The sequence below is a fragment of the Corythoichthys intestinalis genome, chromosome 10 (assembly GCF_030265065.1).
Source record: "Corythoichthys intestinalis isolate RoL2023-P3 chromosome 10, ASM3026506v1, whole genome shotgun sequence".
Lineage (NCBI taxonomy): Eukaryota > Metazoa > Chordata > Actinopteri > Syngnathiformes > Syngnathidae > Corythoichthys > Corythoichthys intestinalis.
The window spans coordinates 44,821,737-44,844,734 of NC_080404.1; the positions used below are offsets into that span (position 1 = coordinate 44,821,737).

General features: G+C 38.8%; 1 protein-coding gene across 1 annotated transcript in view; it reads left to right on the top strand.

Annotated features, from left to right (window-relative positions):
• The window catches only part of sertad2b (SERTA domain containing 2b), a 40,922-nt gene extending 18,206 nt beyond the window's left edge, over positions 1-22,716 (top strand). Inside the window, exon 3 of the mRNA XM_057848691.1 lies at positions 18,351-22,716. Coding sequence (XP_057704674.1) covers positions 18,355-19,548 — 1,194 coding nt within the window. The 5' untranslated portion in view covers positions 18,351-18,354 and the 3' untranslated portion in view covers positions 19,549-22,716. The remainder of the gene's footprint in view (positions 1-18,350) is intronic.
• Positions 22,717-22,998: the final 282 nt, after the last annotated feature.

Below are 22,998 nucleotides of genomic sequence, written 5' to 3' on the forward strand. Positions count from 1 at the left end.
ACATAATATGTGTTTAAGGAAAGAAATGTTTTCAGTGAATGCAGCTGCAGTTATCATGAATCAATTTCACTTTAGAATATGCTTTTCATTCTTAACCCCTTGATGCTTGAATTTACATTGAACTCTTTCAGTGCTGATGATGCTAGATGTCCAATCCTGCGGAGTCCAATTTTGCTTCTGCTGTGAGTTGAAAGGATTATGTCACTAGTAGCCGTGAATGGCAGCAAAGAGTTAATATACAGTACTCATGTGCTTCATGCATTTTTTTCTGCTTTATTCGGACTCTGAAGCATTTTATTAGGTACATCTGGCGAATGTGTCTAGCTTTGTGCTTACTGAAAGCAACCATTCTTTTTTTCAAGGACCATTTTGATGTGTCATTTTTAGCATAAATATAACCATTTTCCTATAAACCAGCACACAGAAAACCAAATAGAAATTCTGTTGTACTTCATCCGTTTTATACCAACTTCCCCTGAACATCACTGTCCACTGTTTTCACATGAATAGCATTTCGCTGGTTTTCGAGTACAAACTTTAATACGTTTAACTAAGCCTGTCATTATGCAAGATGCCGTAGTGTTGTGAATTCACTGTTTGATATGCAACTGACTTCTGTCATGTGAATCTTATGACGTGAGTGAGGAATAAGCACACACAGAGCCAAAGAACACAAATAATCTTCAGGTGAAGTCCGTATCACTGTATTTTCAATTGAATATACCTTTTTGACAGGAATGACTAAATCAGGACTAAGTATTTGTACTATTTGTTCACCAGAATCCAGCGGTAAACCAACAGCCGTCATTCAAAAAGTTTGTGATATGTGCACTACACTGCTTGGCAGACCGTGAACAATTCTTCAATAAAGAGTGCTTGTTTTTTTTCTAGCTGTTTTTTTTTTTTTTTTTTGCTTCACTCAAGTTTCTTACATGTGGATACTGGAAGTAGAGCCAGGCGGTACACTGAAAATTTACTGTTACCGAAAATTTTCACGATGACCGACGTAATTTTGACCATGTCTGTAAATTCAGTAATTTAATAAGTCAAGAAAATATAGTCTTTTCATCCCGCATTGACTCTGTGTTGTTCGGCTATGTTCATTCCCCTTTAAGAAATCAGTCAGTGTGCCTACGTATGAAGTCACGTGATCATCAGGAACTCAAAACAAACAGAAGCCCGGTAGGCTAATGCTAGCGGCTAACGCTACAAGCAAACGTGATGGAGTCGAGCTTAAGGGAGCTTCGCCAAACTTTCACCCGACATTAAGTAGACTCTTGGCGGCCTTCAGACAGGCTTTCACCGGCTTTCCTTCCTGGTTCTCACGATTTCAGGAGCGTGTGTTTTCAGTGCTTTCTAGTTTCTACTGGTAGCCAGGCCACAGGCTAACGCTAGCGGCTAACAGCAGCTACAAATTAACATGATGGAGCTGGATAGCGGCGCTAACATTGTTGAAACGGCTGAATTTAATGAGTGGATTGTGTACTTACTGCAGCTAGCAATTAGTATGTCGCGTTATTTTGTATCTGTGTGTGTGTGTAATTTCTTTAATATTTTTTGTGATGGTAAAGCATTCATCATAAATTATAATCCAACAGTGACCATTTAATGGCCACAGTTATTTTTCTGTATGTGCTTGCTTTATTTTGTCATTCCGTTATTCTGTCTCATTACTGCCATCATAAAATCGTTGGTGTTTCATTGGCATAAGAGCGATATAGCTTTAATGTGTGTGTGTGTGTCTGCGTGCGTGCATGTATTTAAAAGAAAGCTCTGGTAAAAAAAACACGAAACCTTGAACACTTGTGTTGAGTAACTATGTCACAGCTGCCATTAACAATAAGTTGTTCGAAGTGTACTGTTCAAGCTGAAATTTGTGTACAATGATATGTTTGCACAGTCGTCATATTGATTTTTATAATATAAATTGTTCAAGTCATACAAGCTGTTATAAATGTTCATACAGTACTTGAATTCTTATTGTTTACAATAATTTTTTATATACTTAATGTTTAGACGGCATGTACAACTGTTAAATTGAAAGCTGGTAAATAAATCAAAAGAGAAACAGTTAATTCGTATTTCATGCATTGATTAAGATTTTCAAATTATATAACGGTCCGCTTGAGCGAATTTATCGTCATTTATCGTTATCGAGGTAAATCTGCTCAATTTACCGTGATACGTACTTGAGGCCATATCGCCCAGCCCTACAGTGGAATGCCCTATTCCGGGTACGAAATTTGATTGCAAATGTAACAATAGTCAGGAATTTGATTTTGCGCGACCACAGGTCACCAGAAATTTGTTACTCTTGTTTCATGGCTGCCATGGCAGCTCATGTAAAGATTTTTAATTTAGTTTTTAAGACCCACAGGATTGGCCATCTGTCATCGTTGATGACACTGAAAGAGTTCATGAAAAAATAAAATTTAACTAATCGATAGGGCATGTGCCGGTATGAGATTCTGACAGTATGATAACCTTAAGCCAAAATTTAATGGTTTCACGGTATCACTGTATTCCAATTACAACTCTGAAATGTGTTACTTTGAGATATATGGGTTAAAATAAAGATTTTTGAAAACATATTAGCAAATTGGAACATAAGTATAATTTTAACTTAAAATAAATTTTTAAAAACAACAGTCTAAATAAAATTAAAATTAATGCAATCCTTTAGTTGAGCCTAAACCCTCAGCCACAGCTCAACATTATTCCCGTCAGAACAAAAATAATTGAATTATTTTCCATAAAAAGCTCGTGTGTATGACTCGTATCATGTTTACATTATACATAAACTCTCTTTCTCAACACAGATATTTGCCAGAGAGAAAAAAACACCATGTTTTACCACCGCTAGACACACTAAACACGCTGGAGTTTACTCTCGTAGCTGGTGGGAAATGTTCATGACCGTGTTTACTAACCTTTAATTTTGTATAATGCGAAATCATATTGGAGGTGTTGCCTCCCCGGCAGCCACTCTCCGTAAAAATGTTTTACATGTCGGTTGGCCCTCCTCTTCTAAGCAGCGGCAGTCTTTATCTTTTCTGTAGCCAAAGTATTCTCATACTAGCGATTTCGTTTTCTTTGATGGGGGAAAAAAGTTCAGGAGTTTCACCTCCTCCAGCCATCGTGTAGCACAGCTGAGTCACGGACACTTAGCAACAACTGGTGGGGGAGGGTTGAGCCCTGTAGCTGCAAGCGAGAGATTTCTCCCTGCATTTTTGGACATAAAAATAGCTAATACCTCAGGGATTGTCTGACAGAAAAATTTAGATAGGCTATAGTGGTATGATAGTGATATAGAGTATTTTTTTTAGTAACAATATTGAGTTGAAAGTTTTAGTCTTGTGACATCAGTGCTGAAGTTTACATTCATGTCAAAGGGGAAAGACTACTTCAGATACAACTGTTTTGAGTTATGAACGTGATTATGTAAACAAGTGAACTCAGGAATCAAAGCAGCTTTGTGCTGTATTTTCTCTTCAAATACTGGGAGCGGATCCGTTCAGGAGACAACTACAAGTTGCTCATCCTCTGGTTTTGTCTGGAATGTGTTTACGAGGACCACATTGTGCGTCCCGCTCACACGCACAAGCACACGGACACATACAGAATTTGCTTCTTGTCTTTAGCTGCAAGCAGTTCAGTTAATGCTACAGTAACGTGCTTCTGATTATGCCCTACTACACAATTATATGCTGTTTTACATTCATTTACCTGCAGTGGCGCGGTGTGTATTTGTCTATCTTTACTTTGTGCATTTCAAGAACCTGAAATAGCCTTATATATGCAAGGGGGAGGGGTGGATGTGTAGCACAGGCATGGAAACCAGGGTATCCGGTTACAGGATCATAATATCACTGCAGAGTCCATCCACTTGCACAGCACTACTGCACAACGCATTCATATGCACTTATTCCACCCCAGGCGAACACACTTCTGGATGCATACAAATATAAAACTCGTTCCCTGGTAATTTTAGGGACTGAGCGATTTGGGTTTTTCATGATTAATACTGATTATTAGTAATTACAGAGGCCGATTATTATTATTATTATTTTTTTTTTTGAGCCGATATTCATTTGCAGTAAAAGTGTAAAAATTGCAGCTAAAAAAGTTCAAAAAATGCAAACACTTCATTGAAATGCTTAAAACATGTTTATTGAATCACACAAATAGAAAATAAAAGCTCTAGAAGTGCCTGAATTTTCTAGACTCGGAAACATCTATTAAAAAGCTGAATAAAAGGTTAAATAAATAACTCTCTGAAATTCATTGGTAGAGTAGTCGTGGGTTCGATTCTCCGGCCTAATGACTTCGTCTAAATGTTGTTGAGCAAGATACAAGACCCCACGTTGCTCCTGGTGCTGTGTCACAAGTAGGTAGAGGAGGATAGAGTACGAAGCGCTTTGAGGGCCTTAAAAAGGTGGAAAGACACAATACAAGTGTAACTCCATTTACCATTACCATTTAACCAATCAGAGGATGGGATGACTACTAGTGCAGGAGAGAGCATGTGAGCCAAAATAACCCAGTTTTCAATAGATTTTTTCATATACGCCGTTTGGATTAAAAAATAGCCCGATACCATTATATGTTAAATTTCCGAATATCGGCGCCGATAATCGGGCCAGCTGATAATTGGGCTATCTCTAATTTTTCGAAATAGAATTTTTAAGCAGCCACTTCTCACCTGAAGGCAGTTGTTAAGATTTAAATACCATGGTATGAAAAAGTATCTGAACCTTTCTGGATAACATCACCATCAAATGTGATCTGATATTTGTCAAAATTACACAGATGAAAAAACAGTGTCTGCTTTAACTAAAACCACCCATACATTTATTGGTTTTCATATTTTAATAAGGATAGTATGCAAACAATGGCAGAAGGGGGAAAAAATAATTAAGTGAATCATGACGTTTAATATTTTGTGCCCGCTCATCAGTGATTGGACACACCTGACTTAAATTGTTTGGTAAAAATTGGTTTCAATTGCTCTTTAAGTTTCCTTAGGCACCGGGTTGACTAACTTATTTCTCCCCCTTCTGTCATCAAATATCAAAACCTATAAATGTTTGGGTGGTTTTAGTTAAAGCAGACACTGTATTTTCATCTGTGTGATTTTGACTAAGATCAGATCACATTTGACGGTGATTTTATGCATAAATGTATGAAATTCCAAAAGGTTTAGATAGTTTTCATACCACTGCAATTTTATCGAATGAAATTTCCTAGGTATACTTTTTTATGGTAAAAATATAGTGAAAAGCCTGCCATCAACACCACTTTTATGGACTCATTTATCATGAAATAAACATCACAAAGTGTTCAAAAATTGCATTTTGTAAACGCTACGCCACCAAAAATTATTTCAAAATAGAGAATAAAAGTCACTCCTTTACCGTTTTTATAAATATCCACACAAATATCCACACGGGGATCCCCAATTCACTGGTATCAGTATGAAGATTTCTGTATCCATTTTAGAATAGAAAAATGGCAAAAAATATTATTAGAGAAAAATTTCAAGATATGAACAGTCTTTTGGACTGTAACCAGTTTGCCAGCGATCAAGCTGCAGTTTATATTGTTAGCATTTGATACAAGCATTTACTTTTGTAATTAAATCATCAAAAATTGAAACTTTTTTTATTAACTCATTGGCTGTCATTGACAGTGACACTAGCAGCATTTTTTTCCTTTTCCTTTTTACCTGTCCTGTTCAGCTGCTTAGACACAGAGAAAAGGAATCTGAGTGCCCTTATGGTCTGAACAGTTGTAATATATCACATGGGAGTTTGATATACTCCCATTGTAGTTGTTAATTATGTTTTATTTAAAAGGAGAAAGCAGTGAACAGGAAGGGATTATAGGGGGGACAGAAAGAAAGGAAGCAGACAGAAGAGGAGAAGAACAAACAACAACAAGAAATACATTATTACTTGCTGATGCTACCTATGAACATAGTGGTGCGACCATTAGCTAATTATATTTACCTGTAGACACCATGTGGAGGACATGATCACCGAGGAGAAAGAGGAAAGAAGTTGAGTCAAGAGGAGACGTGATTAGGCGGGGTGGTGCATACACAATCCAGCAATGTGAAGTGGAGAACCCAGTATTATGTAAATCACCTTTAAGTATGGATGTGTTGGATGGATAAGCAAGCTAATTTAAATTCACAACAGAAGGATGAAAAGAGCCACACGATTGGACTTCTAACGCCGTCAATGGCAGCCAATTGGCTAGGTAAGACTAGTCAGGCTTTAAATTAAGATACACAAAGATCACTATTGTTCCTATATAGTTTTCATATTTTGGATCACAAAGTATAGGTTTTGGCCTTGTAAATGGGAAAAGAGTGAGGTGGTGAGATGATGTGAAGGCATGGGATGAAGAAGAATGAAAAAGAGGAGAGGTGGGGCAGACGGAAAAGGAAGAGGAGGACACTGAAGTGGAATGTAAGGGGTGGGGCGCCTCTGGTATGTCAGTCTTGTACACTGTGTGCAAGTGTTTGAGTTTGAGTCAGAGAGGCACACATGCTCAGCTGCTACGGCTTTCAATCATACACACGCAAACGGCTTTGAAACTGTCACTCACTTGAACTCCCAACTCCTCGTGTGTCTCTGATAGATCATCTTTTAAACTCTAGATTGCAACATTTTGTTTCAACTCATTCTAAAGATTCTCCAATAATCAGAGGTGGGTCAAGTAGACTAAAATTTGACTCAAATTAGAGTAGCGTTACTTCAGAATAATTTTAACTCAATTAAAAGTAAAAGTCATCCAAAAACTTGACTCAAGTACAAGTAAAAGAGTATTCGGTATAAAGAATCTTCCAGTAATGTGTAACATTGTGAGTAACCACAGAGGCCCAAATAGGAGAGAATGAAATCTATAAATACATCTTAAAATATATACTTCAATATGTCATTAAATAATTAAAATACCAGCTCATTTAAAGTAAAAACATATACAGTGGGGCAAATAAGTATTTAGTCAACCACTAATTGCGCAAGTTCTCCCACTTGAAAATATTAGAGAGGCCTGTAATTGTCAACATGGGTAAACCTCAACCATGAGAGACAGAATGTTGGGGAAAAAAAAAAACGGAAAATCACATTGTTTGATTTAAAAAAATAAATAAAATAATTGCAAATCATGGTAGAAAATAAGTATTTGGTCAATACCAAAAGTTCATCTCAATATTTTATTATGTACCCTTTATTGGCAATAATGGAGGCCAAACGTTTTCTGTAACTCTTCACAAGCTTTTCACACACTGTTGCTGGTATTTTGGCCCATCCCTCCATGCAGATCCCCTATAGAGCAGTGATGTTTTGGGGCTGTCGTTGGGCAACACGGACTTTCAACTCCCTCCACAGATTTTCTATGGGGTTGAGATCTGGAGACTGGCTAGGCCACTCCAGGACCTTGAAATGCTTCTTACGAAGCCACTCCTGTGTTGCCCTGGCTGTGTGTTTGGGATCATTGTCATGCTGAAAGACCCAGCCACGTCTCATCTTCAATGCTCTTGCTGATGGAAGGAGATTTTCACTCAAAATCTCTCGATACATGGCCCAATTCATTCTTTCCTTTACACAGATCAGTCATCCTGGCCCCTTTGCAGAAAAACAGCCTCAAAGCATGATGTTTCCACCCCCATGCTTCACAGTGGGTATGGTGTTCTTCAGATGCAATTCAATATTCTTTCTCCTCCAAACACGAGAACCTGTGTTTCTACCAAAAAGTTCTATTTTTGGTTTCATCTGACCATAACACATTCTCCCAGTCCTCTTCTGGATCATCCAAATGCTCTCTAGTGAACCGCGGATGGGCCTGGACGTGTACTGGCTTCAGCAGGGGGACACGTCTGGCAGTGCAGGATTTGAGTCCCTGGCTGCACATTGTGTTACTGATAGTAGCCTTTGTTACTGTGGTCCCAGCTCTCTGTAGGTTATTCACTAGGTCCCCCCGTGTGGTTCTGGGATTTTTGCTCACCGTTCTTGTTATCATTTTGACGCCACGGGGTGAGATCTTGCATGGAGCCCTAGATCGAGGGAGATTATCAGTGGTCTTGTATGTCTTCCATTTTCTAATAATTGCTCCCACAGTTGATTTCTTTACACCAAGTGTTTTACCTATTGCAGATTCAGTCTTCCCAGCCTGGTGCATGTCTACAATTTTGTCTCTGGTGTCCTTCGACAGCTCTTTGGTCTTGGCCATAGTGGAGTTTGAAGTGTGACTGACTGACGTGTGGACAGGTGTCTTTTATACTGATAATGAGTTAAAACAGGTGCCATTAATACAGGTAACGAGTGGAGCTTCGTTAGACCTCGTTAGAAGAAGTTAGACCTCTTTGACAGCCAGAAATCTTGCTTGTTTGTAGGTGACCAAATACTTATTTTCCACTCTAATTTGGAAATAAATTCTTTAAAAATCAAACATTGTGATTTTCTGTTTTTTTTTTTCCACATTCTGTCTCTCATGGTTGATGTTTACCCATGTTGACAATTACAGGCCTCTCTAATCTTTTCAAGTAGGAGAACTTGCACAATTGGTGGTTGACTAAATACTTATTTGCCCCACTGTACATATAGTCGTTTCACAATTTAATTAAGTGTTTCATGGACACATGTTGCACCACATTATGAATTCATTTTATCTGTCAAACTCACCCACCAAAGTCAGTGGGTGGGACTATTGCTGATCTAAGTCTAATCGATCGCTGTCGTCTGAAGTCTTTCACAGAGGATATACTCCAACTTTCTCGGGAGTTGGTCAGAGATATTTTAGGCCTTGCTGATTGCGTGAACCTGCTGACCAAGAACATGTGGTGTGCAAAGCAGAGGAGTTTATTGAAGTTGTTGGCATCATTTCGGCTTTTTGTTGCAGAACTTCATGAATCAATAAGCAAAACCTGCTGTCACTTGTCCTCCACTTGTTTGACCCAAGCAAATGAAGCGCCACCTAGTGTGCCAGAATTTGTTTACTGGCTCTGCAAAGATGGTTTATCCAAAATGCCGTCTTGGCTTGATTTGCTGGGTAACAAATCAGGTGTTAGTCCCGCCCACTGATTTTGATAGGTGAGTTTGACAGATAAAATGAATTCATGAATTGCTGCAATGCATGTCCATGAAATAATTAATTAAATAGTGAAATAATTGTTTTTTTTTTGTTTTTTGTTTTTACATTAAAGGGACTAGTAGTATTAATGACTTAATGATACATTTAATTACACTTTTATTTATTTAAGTCCCATTTTAATTAATTAATGACACATATAAGTATTTATTTATTTATAGAAGAGTTATAGACTTCATTCTGTCCCATTTGGTCCTCCATAAGTAAATGCTTACAGTGTTTTTTTTTTTGTTTTGTTTTTTATGGTAAATTTTTGTTTCTCAGCACGTCAACTATATGAACTGTTATTATTATATGGTACTACAACCTATTATATGACCATATTAGGCCAACAAATACACAAAAATCATCAAATTCTAACTCAAAAAATCTACAGAAATTAAAACATCACCCGTCCAAAGACATGAGTGCCCTGTACTGGAGAAAACATATTCCCTACCATCGAAGAAAACAGATCGCTGGTATGTAAATACTTTGGCTACAGAAAAGTTAAAGGCGGCTGTGGCTTCGAGGAGGAGGGCCAACTGAAGTGTAAAACTTGTTTGCAGAGGGTGGCTGCCGAGGAGGCAATACCTCAATATAATTTCGCATTTATACAAAATTAAAGGTTATTAACACTAGTGCCATGCGAAATTTCCGATTCTTAGATTATACGCGATTCGGCCGTGGAAGATTTGAGAACGATTCACAAACATCCAAATTCCGATTATTGAATTATACCATACTACAAACAACGCCCAGTTGCTAGTTTCTACAAACATACGGCCACATATGGCTACAGTAGATATCATATATGTAGAACTAGATGCGAAATGACAGACGACAGCACCGTTAGACCGTGTATAGAGAACTAAATGCGAAATGACAGGCTTGCCGGCGTTCGTAAACAGCCGCCATCTTAAAGCAGTAGACTTCTCTAGAAGGCTCTGTCATAGCAACCCTAATTAACTTTTATCTCAAATACTCCTAAATCAGCAAAATCTTTACTTGAATCTATCTTAAATGATGAAACAGTTTTAAAACTTTGACATGTCGAAAGTAGACAGAAGGGAAATTATGGAATAACAGGAGCAATTTTAACAACTTTAACGGATGATTCACAACATTAAATTAATTGAATGTCGTTTAAAGCTGATGATACAGAATGGGGACTTGAGTATTTTATTAACTGTTTTTAACTGTTAACTTGATACTGAAATATTATTTTGGTTTAGCCTGAGAGGATTTTTGAAAAATTTTGGAACTAATGTACATAACGTCAAAATGGGGTGGTGTACATCAATAATCGATTTATAATTGAATCTGAGTCTCTGAATCGTAATCGAATCGTTAGGTGCCCAAAGATTCCCACCTCTATTAAACACTGTCATGAACGTTTCCCACCAGCTATGAGAGTTAACTCCAGTGTGTTTAGTGTGTCTATCGGTGGCAAAACATGTTTTTCTTCCTGGCAACTGTCTGTGTTGAGAAAGAGAATTTGTGCTTTTTATGGAAAAATAATTCAATTATTTTTGTTCTGATGGTGATAATGTTGAGCTGTGGCAGTAGCTGTGGCCGTTTAGGCTCACCTAAAGGACTGCATTTATTTTAATTTTATTGAGAACATATATATATATATATATATATCTTTTTAATTATTTTAATTTAACATAAGACTTATGTTCCAATGTGCTAATATGTTTGGAAAATTAAAAATCCTGTTCGATGGGGAAAAAAACAGATATCTCAAAGTAACACATTTTAGAGCTGTAGTTGCAATACCGTGAAATCGTGATATTTTGGTTAAAGGTTATCATACCGTCAGAATATCATACCGGCACAAGCCTAAGTTACCTATCACGATCCTTTATTAACTGAACATTGTAGAATTCTTAACTGTCAGCTTTCTATCCATTAACTTTCACGATAAATGTATAAAAGGTGCAAGTTGCACTTCATATAATGATGCTGAAGACTGACTTACTGTAGTTCGTGTCTCAAACACCTATTGTTGAGACTTTTCTATCTTTTGTAAAATGTGTAGTTGGCACAAGTTGTTGAGAGGGTCGTCACTGCGTCCTTAGGCAAGACATTTCATCTACCTACCTGCCTGTGTGAAAGTAGTTTGAGTGTGACCGGTTGGCGGTGGTCAGATGGTGCAAATTGGCTGCCTCGCTAATGTCAGTCTGCCCCAGGGCAGGTGTGGTTACTGTAGTAGCTCATCACCGCTTAATGTGGAATGAATGATTCCTGTCCTAAAAAGTATCATATAAATATGGCGGAAAACACTCAGGTGACTTGAAGTTCCGCTCTGAGACCCCCAATTTGACCATATTTTAAAATTGTCCTATATGCATGTGTGATACATCATTGGAAAGCTTAAAATCTCAATTTTCTGGGAGCAGAAAAATTTTGAACAGGAGGGCATTTTTAAAAAAAAATATATTTTTAAACAGCAAAACCCTAACTGGAGGTGAGAGCACGCGAGAGCAGAATTAAAGACGGCGTGATTTTAACGAGATATTATTGCGTATTTACCTCGTTTTGATCCAAAAACTCCATGTAGCGTGTATCATCGAGTGTCAAGACACAGATGTGAATGGCCACATCTAAAATATTGGGGAAAATGCAACAGTAGCGAAAAAATACAATCAAGCAATAGTTATGAGGTCGATATCGGTGAATTTGTTTAAAAGTTAAAATATGCGAGTGAATAACTTTTTAAAGTTTTTTTTAAACTAAATATTAGACATCAATTGCTGATTCTAAGCTAAAAATGACGGACATTTTGAATAATAAATACGATTACTTCTTTTTATGGCTAGGTTGAAACAAAAGCGGTTGCGCGACGTCTGTAAACGGGGGTTTCCAGGGTAAACTGGACAAATTAAAAATAGTTTGGGGACTTAATGCGCCATGAATCTGCAATGGCAGCATATAGACATATTGTTCTATCAAACACAACAGTTGTTTTGGCTTAAAATACAGCAGTTTCTTTTAAAGAGGCGTGCAAGAGCAGAACTGCTTTTTCAGTCTTGTCTGTGTTTTCCGCCATATACCCAATGTATTATTGTTTTTTGAAGGAAGGTCATCTTTAAGATTCACAACATTGGTTGCGTTGTAATGTAACAAGTATTCATCTTGAATGAAATCGTTTTATCGAATTTTGACCCTCAATAAGACAGTTGTGCTCCAGTAATTCCTTGTAAGTCCTTGTAATTTAACTCATTTGCTCCCAGAAACATATAAATAAGTTCTATTTTTAAATGCTTCATTGTCTCAAAAACGTAGCACTGGCGGCAGTATGCCAGGCGGCGGACGACTGAAAAAAACAATCGAGTGGACGCCTGGAATGTCAGGCGCTGGACGACGGAGCAAAACGACTGCGACCCCCGTGCAGCGGGCTCGCCAAGCAGACCCCGCAGAGATTAAAAAAATAATCCATCTTTGTGAGACAGACAACGATGAGGGAAAAGTTTACACAGCAGACGCGGCGACAATGGCGTTATCTCGACGACAACAGGCGTCATCTCTCAGTAGTCATGTGTAAACAAATTGTTACTTTGCTATCAAAAGCTCTATTTGTCTTGTTCATTATGATATTTTGTAAAAGGAAAACATTCAGATGTTTGGGATGTAACTAATGCAAAAAATAGCTGTGTTAAAGTCAAAGTTATGTTTGAAATGTATGCGTTTACAAAAAGCTTATTTTCTCCGTTTTTTCATCAGAAATTGGAAAATTGCTCAGACTAAGCTATTTTCGAATGCTGATTTCAAAAGAATGGAAAAAGATATCAACTTACTTTTTTCTGCTGAAAGAAGAGAGTCTAATCTTTCCTTTGGTGGGTTCCATATTTATATAGCAATAGAACAGAATTTTCTGTTGGCCTTGCAAAATCAGTCAAAATCCAGAAAAACTGCCGGGAGCGAAGAAAATGGCTGGGAGTGAATGAGTTAATGGCCTTAAAGACTTTCTGCCATAACCCTCTTTGCTAACCCCAAGAGAGTGTTCTGGCTTTTTGATATAACTAATATCATTTCATTAGGACAAGTAGAGTTATTATTTAGGTTAATTGGGGAGACGTCTGTTTTGGAACTTCTGGAAGTTCATGAAAGAAGTTTCAGTTCTAATACAACCAAAGTACTTTTTGTGCAAGTGTGTTTTTGACTGAAACAAGTGGATGATGGAATTTATAAGGAATATTTGTCAGTTGTCTTGTTTGCTGGACTGCTGCTCAGTGAAATGTTGCTCATGACTCCTACCTTTGGCTCCACCTTCTCTTCCTCCTCCTCTTCAACCTCCCTCTCTTCCTTCATACCCTTAAGCAACCCCCACTACCATCTCGTTCTTTGTCATCTCTTTGGGTGAATTCCCAGCTGACTCTGTTTGTCATGGCAACCAACCAGTCATGGTGACTGGGCCTGCAGCTCACGCTTCCTGTGTGTGTGTGTATGTATAGCGGCTGGCTCTATGAGCCTGTCAGTCTGGATTAGAATCAACCATACTGCAGTGATGCCTGCTTTCCCTATTTTGCTTTTTTTTTTTTGGTCTTTTTTTTTTCTCCTCTTGTCCAGCAGTGGTCCAATCAGACGCTTTAATTATTTAAAACTGCTTTAATAGTTGTTATGAATACATTCAGGCTCTTTATTATCGTGCGTCGGTATGTCTTGCTTACTGAGCGGCTCTGTGCTGTAGTCGATGAGCGGGAGGGCGGAAGGGGTTTGGCTTAAAACGTGGCCTATGATCTTGTGCTACGGCAGGGAACACTGCTATTACATAACGTGAATGTGTGTGTATGCGTTTGTTGCGTCCCAGTCTGAAGCAAATAGGCTCCCATTCCATCTGCCCTTTAGTTTAAATTCACGCTTTATTAAATCTGATGTTGTAATAAACCTGCTGCCTAAAATCAGAGTCATGAAACACTGTATAATGGCATTATTTTCAGGTCAGCTACTTAAATTTGCTTGTGCCAGTACCAGTACTTAACTCTGTTACATCTTAGAGTTGAATGAAAATGCATCTCACACCCAAATTTGTTCAGAAATACACAGCAGAAATATAATGGGACTTTGTACAATATACACTCAAATATATCACTTTTTAGAGTGACAATTTGAAACTCCTTCTCATCTGGGTGGGAGCGTGTTCCCTGCTATCCTTTGCTACGGCATCGTGACTGTGGCTTTGGCATCGTGGCTGTCTTGCCGGAGCACCGGCGTGGAGGAGAAACATTCGTCTGATATCTGTGCAGGCAGCGTGAATTCAGTTCCCTCTCAGTGAGCGCAAATGGTGCTCTGTTTTTAGTGACAAGCTCATTTTATAGTGCGTATTTCAGTAGAAGTCAGCTGGGATAATCTTCGGGATGGACGGCATATTTCATACATTTGTGCAATTAGTTAAATAAAAGACTGAAACCAAACAATGAAATTATTTTAACTTGCTCGGCTGGAACTTTTCACAGAAGTAAAACTGGTTTAACAGCTATTCTTCCATACAGTACAATGGCCATTTTAAATCATCATCAGCCCAGGCAGGGCTCCAGACTAACATTTTTTACTAGGAGGACAGTGGGCCCTAACTTAAAATTTTAAGGGCGCAAGCAGAAGATTCAGGGGCGCACAATGTACCGTAATTTTCGGACTATATGGCGCATCTGACTGTAAGATGCCACCCACCAAATGTGACACGAAAACTGCATTTGTCCATAGATAAGCCGCACTGGACTATAAGCCGCAACTGTGCTCACTGTATTAATATTAACCGATAACGCTTTATTTGACAGCGGCATCATACGACTGTCATAAGATCAAATGAAACACCATGAAGCTTTGAACCAATTTGCTGCAAAGCTTTATTGCTTCAAGTAGATTCATTTGGCGATCACTGCTCCCTTGGGGGAGATAGTCAACCTCTGCTTCCACCTGCTGTCAACACTGTTGTTGTCCAACATGCCTCCTAGCATGCATTGCAGTGCTACAGATGTAAACAACAATTAAAATACATGTTCTTTGCTAATTATTTATTCAGTTACTGTTCCAGTTGTTTCATTAATTGCTAGCTATGGTATTTGCTAACCTTAACCCTAACCCTTAAGAGTGTCATGACACAATCATAATTATGACATGAGTCACACGACACTGTCATGAACATTAATGAATGCTTGTGTAACGGGTACACGCAGGTCCGCGTGTGTGTAAGCGGTGCGTGGAAAAACCTTCCTTTCGATGCCTTCGTGTCGGTGCGCTTGCGGCTGGGCCGTCAGCTCGAGCTTAAGGCCTAGCGGTTAGTGTTTCCGCCTGCTGAGTTGACGTGTCGTGCGGCGCTTGTTCGAGTCTTGACCTGAGCGGGCAAATTATCTCACTTTTGAATGGATGTAAAAGATCCAAACTGGACATAAATGGCGTTAGTAACATAGTTAATGACACCTGTCATAAGCATTCAGTAATCCCCCTGATAGTGTCATGTCATAAATATGACAATCTTATGATGCCACTGTCAAATAAAGTGTTTCCAAATACCATAACAACTAATTAATGAAACACCTGGAACAGTAACTGAATAAATAATTAGCACAGAACATGAATCTTGATTGTTATTTACATCTGTAGCACTGCAATGCATGCTAGGAGGCATGTTGGACAACAACAGTGTTGACAGCAGGTGGAAGCAGAGGTTGACTGTAGTGCTGCAACGATTAATCGATTAACTCGAGTATTCGATTAGAATAAAATATTCGAATTAAATTTTATTGCTTCGAGTAATCGTTTAATTAAAGTGGCGTTGTAATGGTTTATTTTGAAAGTGTTTGCATTTAGTTTTATTGCTTAGGGTGGATACACTGCCCTCTTGTCTGCCTCATTTCACATGGCTGAATCCAACTGCTCCCTGTTAAGACCAACATAAGCTAAGTTTTGTTTGAGCTAATGTTTTTTTAATGCATTCATAATTTAGTTTATAGATATATTTAGCCGTTTTTTGTGGGAATATATGTCTGAACCATTTGTTAAGAGCATTGTATTAAAAAAAAAAAGTTTAGCATTTTATAGCATTTAAGCTAGCTGACTTTTGCTATGTAAGTTAGCCAATTGTTCTTTTGTCGTACAAAGATCCTTTTATTTTTCTTTTGTAAATACCGTTTGAGGCTCAGCTCAGGTATTTTAATTTTTCATGTTCCTTATCCGATTACTAGATTATTCGAACTAACTAGTTCATCGATTAATCGACTACTAAAATAATCGATAGCTGCAGCCCTAGTTGACTGTCTCCCACAAGGGAGCGGTGATGGCCAAATGAGGCTACTTGAAGCAATAAAACTTTGCAGCGCTGCAATGCATGCTAGGAGGCATGTGTGCCTATTAACCCAAATAAATCAACAAACAAGCCACACTGGACTATAAACCGCAGGATTCAAAATGAAGGAAAAATGTAGCGGCTTTTAGTCTGAAAATTACGGTAAATCAACGTACAAAGTTTTTCTCTATTTTTCACTGTTTAACCGATACTTTCATAACAAATGCATAAAAGTACAACTAACTTATGAATCTATATTTTATTCTCCATCAGTTTTGACATCAACCAGTATACTGCTTAGGAAATTAGATTAACATGGGAATTTTATTCTATTTATGTTGCTGTCACCTGGCACTACAGGACACTGGCCAACCTGGAAATTGACATCCACACACCACACTTTGTCCACATACAGGAGCTTTCATTTTAGCAGTTTACTGTATGACACCTCTCAGCATGATTTCTGGGACATAAATCATATAGCAGCAGTATGGGAAGTTGTTGGTGCTCAGAAAAGACCGGAAATTTTAAAATGCCCTCCAAATTCTGAGCTAATCAGAAACAAGAGATGATGCACAGGCGGTGCGTGTCACTCTCGCTTGCCGCTGCAGTCCCATCACGTCCCGTGTGTTGGCTTTCAGCTCAACGGCGAGGATTTTCGCCATCGCTCATCGCCTCCCGTGTGTCGAGCCCCTGAGCTGCACTTATGCACAAGTAGATGAAAAAAATACTCGCACCGGCTCTAATTTTAGTCGCAAAGTGCGACCATTTGGTCGCAGTCTGGAGCCCTGCCAGAGTACCCTTCAAGTACATGAGCTCACCTGAAAATATTGTTAATTTTTAAAGTCAGAGAATCACAAAGTGATGGAATATTAAACTATTCTTGTACGTAAATGACTGTTTACAACTACCGTCTTGAAAACTTTTTGACTCGTACAAACAGTGAGTAGTGTCTTGCTATCCTACAAAGTAAGACATAAGAGACTGAATCAACTGAAAATAAATGACAAGTTATCACTTTCATTTATAATGTGAATTTTAAGCTTTAAAACCATTTCACTGAAACACAATCACCAATAGATGGCAGCAACAAACTGTTTTAGATGAGATCAGTATGAAGGTAGATTTGTGTCTTTATTATTCAATCAAAAAAAAGTTGCTTCAATCAAATAAAAAGTTGCTTCAATCAAAATATATATTTTCAATTGAAGAAAAAGTCACTTCAATCAAAAAAAATGTGTTTGCATGCAAAAATAAATTTGAAACTCAAAAAAATATATTTGAAAACTATTTGTGTTTGATTGAATTTTTTTTTATTTAAGTCAAGTTTTTGATAAAACAACATTTTTGATTGAAGTCATGTAATTTTGCGTTTGGACCACATTTTGTGTAGGACATTTATGTCTTTATTATTCAATCAAAAAATAAGTTGCTTTAAACATAAAAATATATATTTTTTAAAAGAAAAATCACTTAAATCAATTTTTTTTTTTAATTCAAGCGTAGAAGAAAAGGTTTGAATGTGAAAAACTAACTGAGACTCAAAAATTCGCATTTGAACACTTTATTTTTCATTCAAACTGTTTTCTTTGATTAAAGCAATCCTTTTTGTGTTTGAGCCATAGAAGGGGTAGGACATTTGTGTCTAAATCATTCAATCGCAATAAAAGTTGCTTTAATCAAAAAACAATTTTTAATCAAAGAAAAAAATCATTTGCAAAAATATATTTTTTTGAAAATATATTTCGTTCCGAACCGAGCACCACGTACCGAAACGGTTCAATACAAATGCATGCACCGTTACACCCTTATAACTTAAGATAAACATGGCTCATACAACACTTGACAAAAAAATGGTGGCGTTAGGATTTTTTTGCAAAGTCAGCTTTCCGTCATGATGTTCTTTTTTCTCTTTGCTTTCCAGATTTATGTTCAGTAAAGGTGCCAAGCGAAAACTGGACGAGTATGAAGAGGTGCTGGAAGGCAAAACGCTGGAGGCATCGGAGGCGGGAGGAGGGCTAGGCCTGGGTCACGAGGGGTTGTCCAAGGTGTCGTACACCCTTCAGAGGCAGACCATCTTCAACATCTCTCTAATGAAGCTGTACAGCCAGCGTCCGCTGAACGAACCCAGCCTGGAGCGCCGCGTGCTCATCAACAACATGCTGCGGCGCATCCAGGAAGAGCTGAAGCAAGAAGGCTCCTTGCGGCCGCTGCTCCTGCCACCGTCGCCTCCGCCCGACGACCCTATGGACGAGGGCTTCCGTGAAGCCCCACCTTCATTCGGGGTCCTCTCCGCCGCGGTGACGGCACAGGCGGCTCCTCCTTCTGCTCTTCTGATGCCGGCGATCATTCCGCCGCCTTCGCCGCACCCTTCGGCGCCTCCCGACTGCCCGCCCCCGCCGGACGCCTGCCTCACTCCGGCTTCGTTGTTGGAGGAGGACGGCGCCGATTCCTCTTTTTGTGCTTCATCTCCGCCCACACCTCCCCTGTCACCTCCCCCGTTACAGAGTCAGACGTCCATCAATGTCTCTTCGTCCAACAGCGTGAACGGCATGGATTTGCGTCCTCTGACAGCCATAAGCAGGACGGCAGCAGCCATTTCTATGACAGTAACTACCTCCCTCGCTCCCACCCTGCTCACCCAACACCCCCACTTAGCGGCCTTGTCCCCGGCACCCTCGGGCCCTGCGAAAGACTGTAGAAGTTCAGACTCTAAAACTGAAGCAATTTGCGTCTCGCTAGTGGAAAGCTCCGCTGCTGAGCACCGACCGATGGACGCCCATCCCGCAGCACCGCCATCCGCCCCGGTAGAAATATACACCTCTCATTCCCCGGCTTCCGCACCCTCCGGCTTTCTCACCGACCTGGCGCTGGACGACGTCCTGTTCGCCGACATAGACACGTCCATGTATGATTTTGATCCCTGCGTGACGGCGGGGGCGGTCGGCACGCCGGCAAGCGCTGGCCTGGCAAAGATCTCGCCGGTAGTGACGGCGGACGACGTCCTCAAATCGCTGGCGTCGCCGTACAGTGGCCCCGCCCCTCAAGTTTCAGCAAATCAGCCTTTTAAAATTGACCTGACGGAACTCGATCACATCATGGAAGTGCTGGTCGGTTCTTGACAAGCGTGCACCACCACTTTTTCTAAACCAGACACTCTCAATCCAGACAAGAGACTGAAATGAATATTTCCGACGGATCTGGGATTTGTTTTTCTGCTGGTCATTTTCATTTTTGTGCTTTTAAAGTTTGCAATTTTAATTTTCACTTGTCATATTTATCATGACAAGTACTACTACTACTACTACTTCAATTAACACTGTGCATGGACTGTCCTCCCCTTTCCAAACACAGTCATGAAATTCTTGGGAAGCAAAAATACAAATTAGTTTACATTTCTATTCTAGTGACGACCTCCAAGGAATTAATTCCCTCACTTGAACGTAATCCCAGTTCTGATCTTTAACACTGTCCTAAGCCTTTATGGTGTCACAATAATTTTTTTATGCTTATTTTTGTTTTATATCCAAGCCTAGGAAGATCCTTACCGGTACATGAATTAACAATACAAACACACACATACAGTCGAATAGCGTAAAAGGATCCATTTTGCATGTGTGATTCAAGAGTTGCAAACACACAGACACATGTGCACATTAAATGTGTGTCTTTTAGCAGATGAGTGCCTTCCCCCCAAAAATGAACACTTATTTAATTCTTTTATCTAAATTTCAGTTCTTCCTTGATTATATTTACACAGTGGTACCTCTACTTACGAAATTAATTGATTCTGGGAGTAGTTTCCTAACTTGAAAATTCTGTAAGTAGAGACACGTTTTCCTTGGAAATGCTCTAATCCATTCTAATCCAAAATTCAGACATAAATCTTTTATAATGCATCAAAACATGTAACAAATACATGTTACAATTAAGCTAGGTTCATACCGCAGGTCTTAATGCACAAAACTGATTTTTGCGTGTTTCTCCGACATTAACTTGATGATCTGAATGGGACAGGTCGCATAAAATTTGACCATTCCAAATCTGATCTAAGTTATTTTCGTATGTGGTTAAAATCGGATCCACATTTTTCCAGAATGTGGCTGCGGTCTGAACTGTCATGTCCCCCGAATCAGAATTCATGCAGCAATTATGTCAGCAAAGAGCGAGAGGCGTGGAGGACGGCAGCGATGTAGCTGCTCAGTAGCGTTAGCGCCTAGCTTGAACTCGGCTTTTAGGGAAGAGGTGGGCTTGACAAGTCATAGACTTCGCTATCAGTTGACGGGAAACAGGGCCGCTCCGTAGGGGGCCTATTTTCAAGAAACTTAAAATTCAAATATTTTCAAAACCAAAGACGCTAGCGACCTACAACCAAAACAGACACCTCCCTTAGGCATATATGAGTCGTTCCCTAATAAAATCCTGATTAAAGTGTTTTGTATATAAGTATAACAAAACTTAAAATGGCTATAAAATTCTCAGATTTCACGCTAGATGCACAAAAATCATCAAAAGCATAGATAATCGCTTATATTTTCAGTATCAATCGCAATATTTAACATATCATAAAGTTTTGTTGCCCAAAAAAGCGACTTAATTTTTTTATTTATTTAGTGCAAATCATGCAGAATCGTCTTAATTTTAGTAAACAAAAGCAAATTTTGCACTTTCTATATCCAATCACAGCTTATTTAGGTTGAATTCCGACATCACTATTGTCTCAGCACGTCTTGCTGGCTATCTGGTCCTTGTCGTTTTTAGATTGATATGTTGCATAAAATAAAATGTAACATGGAAAAGCTGATTATTTAGTATGGACGCAGAAATGTCTAAATTACTAGTTTCTTGCCCAAAAAAGGGCAGTTGGCCGAATATTACCTGATTATTTGAATGTAAAATTACGCTATTGTGTATGGATACAAAATCCAACATGGTGGCCATCACAAAACAAGGAAATTTTAAGTTGAAAACTCTTGTAAATAAATGCCTAAGTCCCGAGTTTCTATAGATATGACTATAAAACAGTCGTGGTTCAAAGCAAAAAAACTGGCAGTTATAATTCATTTTACGTAAATATTTCAAGCTAACGTAACGCACATTTTTTCCGTTCATTTCATGGTTTTCAAAACGTTTCAAAGTGCATGCTTGGTGCTGTTTTATATACCGTATTGGCCCGAATATAAGACGGTGTTTTTTGCATTGAAATAAGACTGAAAAAGTAGGGGTCGTCTTACATTTGCAGTCTAGACGTTATACCCATTCACGACACTAGATGGCGCCAGATATCATTGAAGCGATGTTCTGTCATGACAGATCTCAGGTACTCTCAAGTTTAACCAGTTTGCATTATTTTATCGCAATGTTTTTCCTTATTCAGATTTGTTTCAAGACTACAGTTACAGATAGACTTTACTTTGATGGTTAATGCAGTAATTGCAATTTTGTTTTATCACAATAGATTGGTTTATTTACATTTCAAAAACCAGAAGCCATTCATTTACGAATGTGATTGCACTTTAGTTTACATATTTAAATGGTCAGACATTAAGATTTGAATGAGGCAAAATAACATGCTTTTCCCTCAAATATATTGTTACAATCATTTGTTTCAGATGTACTGTAATTATTTTCTGTATAAAAATTAATTTGGTGTTCAAAAAGTCTTTTTTCAAACTTGAGTCTTGAAAAAGAGGGGGTCGTCTTATAATCAGGGCCGTCTTATAGTCGGGCCAGTACAGTAATAATTAGCTTGAATCCTCAACCAAATCACTCTTGAGCCACTCCTGCCTGCTTGAATGCATTAAAACTTTCGTCATGTTTCCACCTAAATCCGGCGTTAGAACGCAGCGTGTGTTGGAGTTTATCGCAGTGAAAGCTGAGTAGACGCTCTGCCTGGCCTGGCCCCCTACAGGAAGCTGTGGCGCAATGTCTGCAAGAACTGTCTCGTCAACTGATAGTGAAGTCTATGCTCCAGTCATTAAAAATTAGGAGATGCAATTATGAGAATGCTCAGTTTTCTTTCTGTGCGCCAAATGAGCAGTACTGTATTTCAATATTTTTTTTCAAGATTTGTGCATGAAGACCTGCGGTATGAACCTAACCTTAGATTATTGCACAATAAACATGAAATCAGACTTGTGCATGATGTAAAAAAAAACAAGAATACAGTAAAGAAAAAAAGTTAATACACTCATGTAAAGCTATCGGAACACGAAGGGTGAATGAAAAGGACACTTGGATACATACAGTGGGGAGAACAAGTATTTGATACACTGCCTATGGGAAAACCCATTGGCAGTGTATCAAATACTTGTTCTCCCCACTGTACATACAGTAGAGGTCCGTTTTAGCCAATTGGGTGCCAGGAATGCTTGGCAATAACCAATGGCAGAGCAGCTATAAGTATGTTACGTTCAGTAAACTCTGGGACCTGCGAGTACGAGCCATACTGTATTTTTCCCTTTCGTATCCTGAACTTTCTTCCGTAACAACGGGCAACGTCTTAACCTGAAAATTCTGTATGTAGAGACGTTCTTAAGTAGAGGTACCACTATATATATTTTTAATTTATT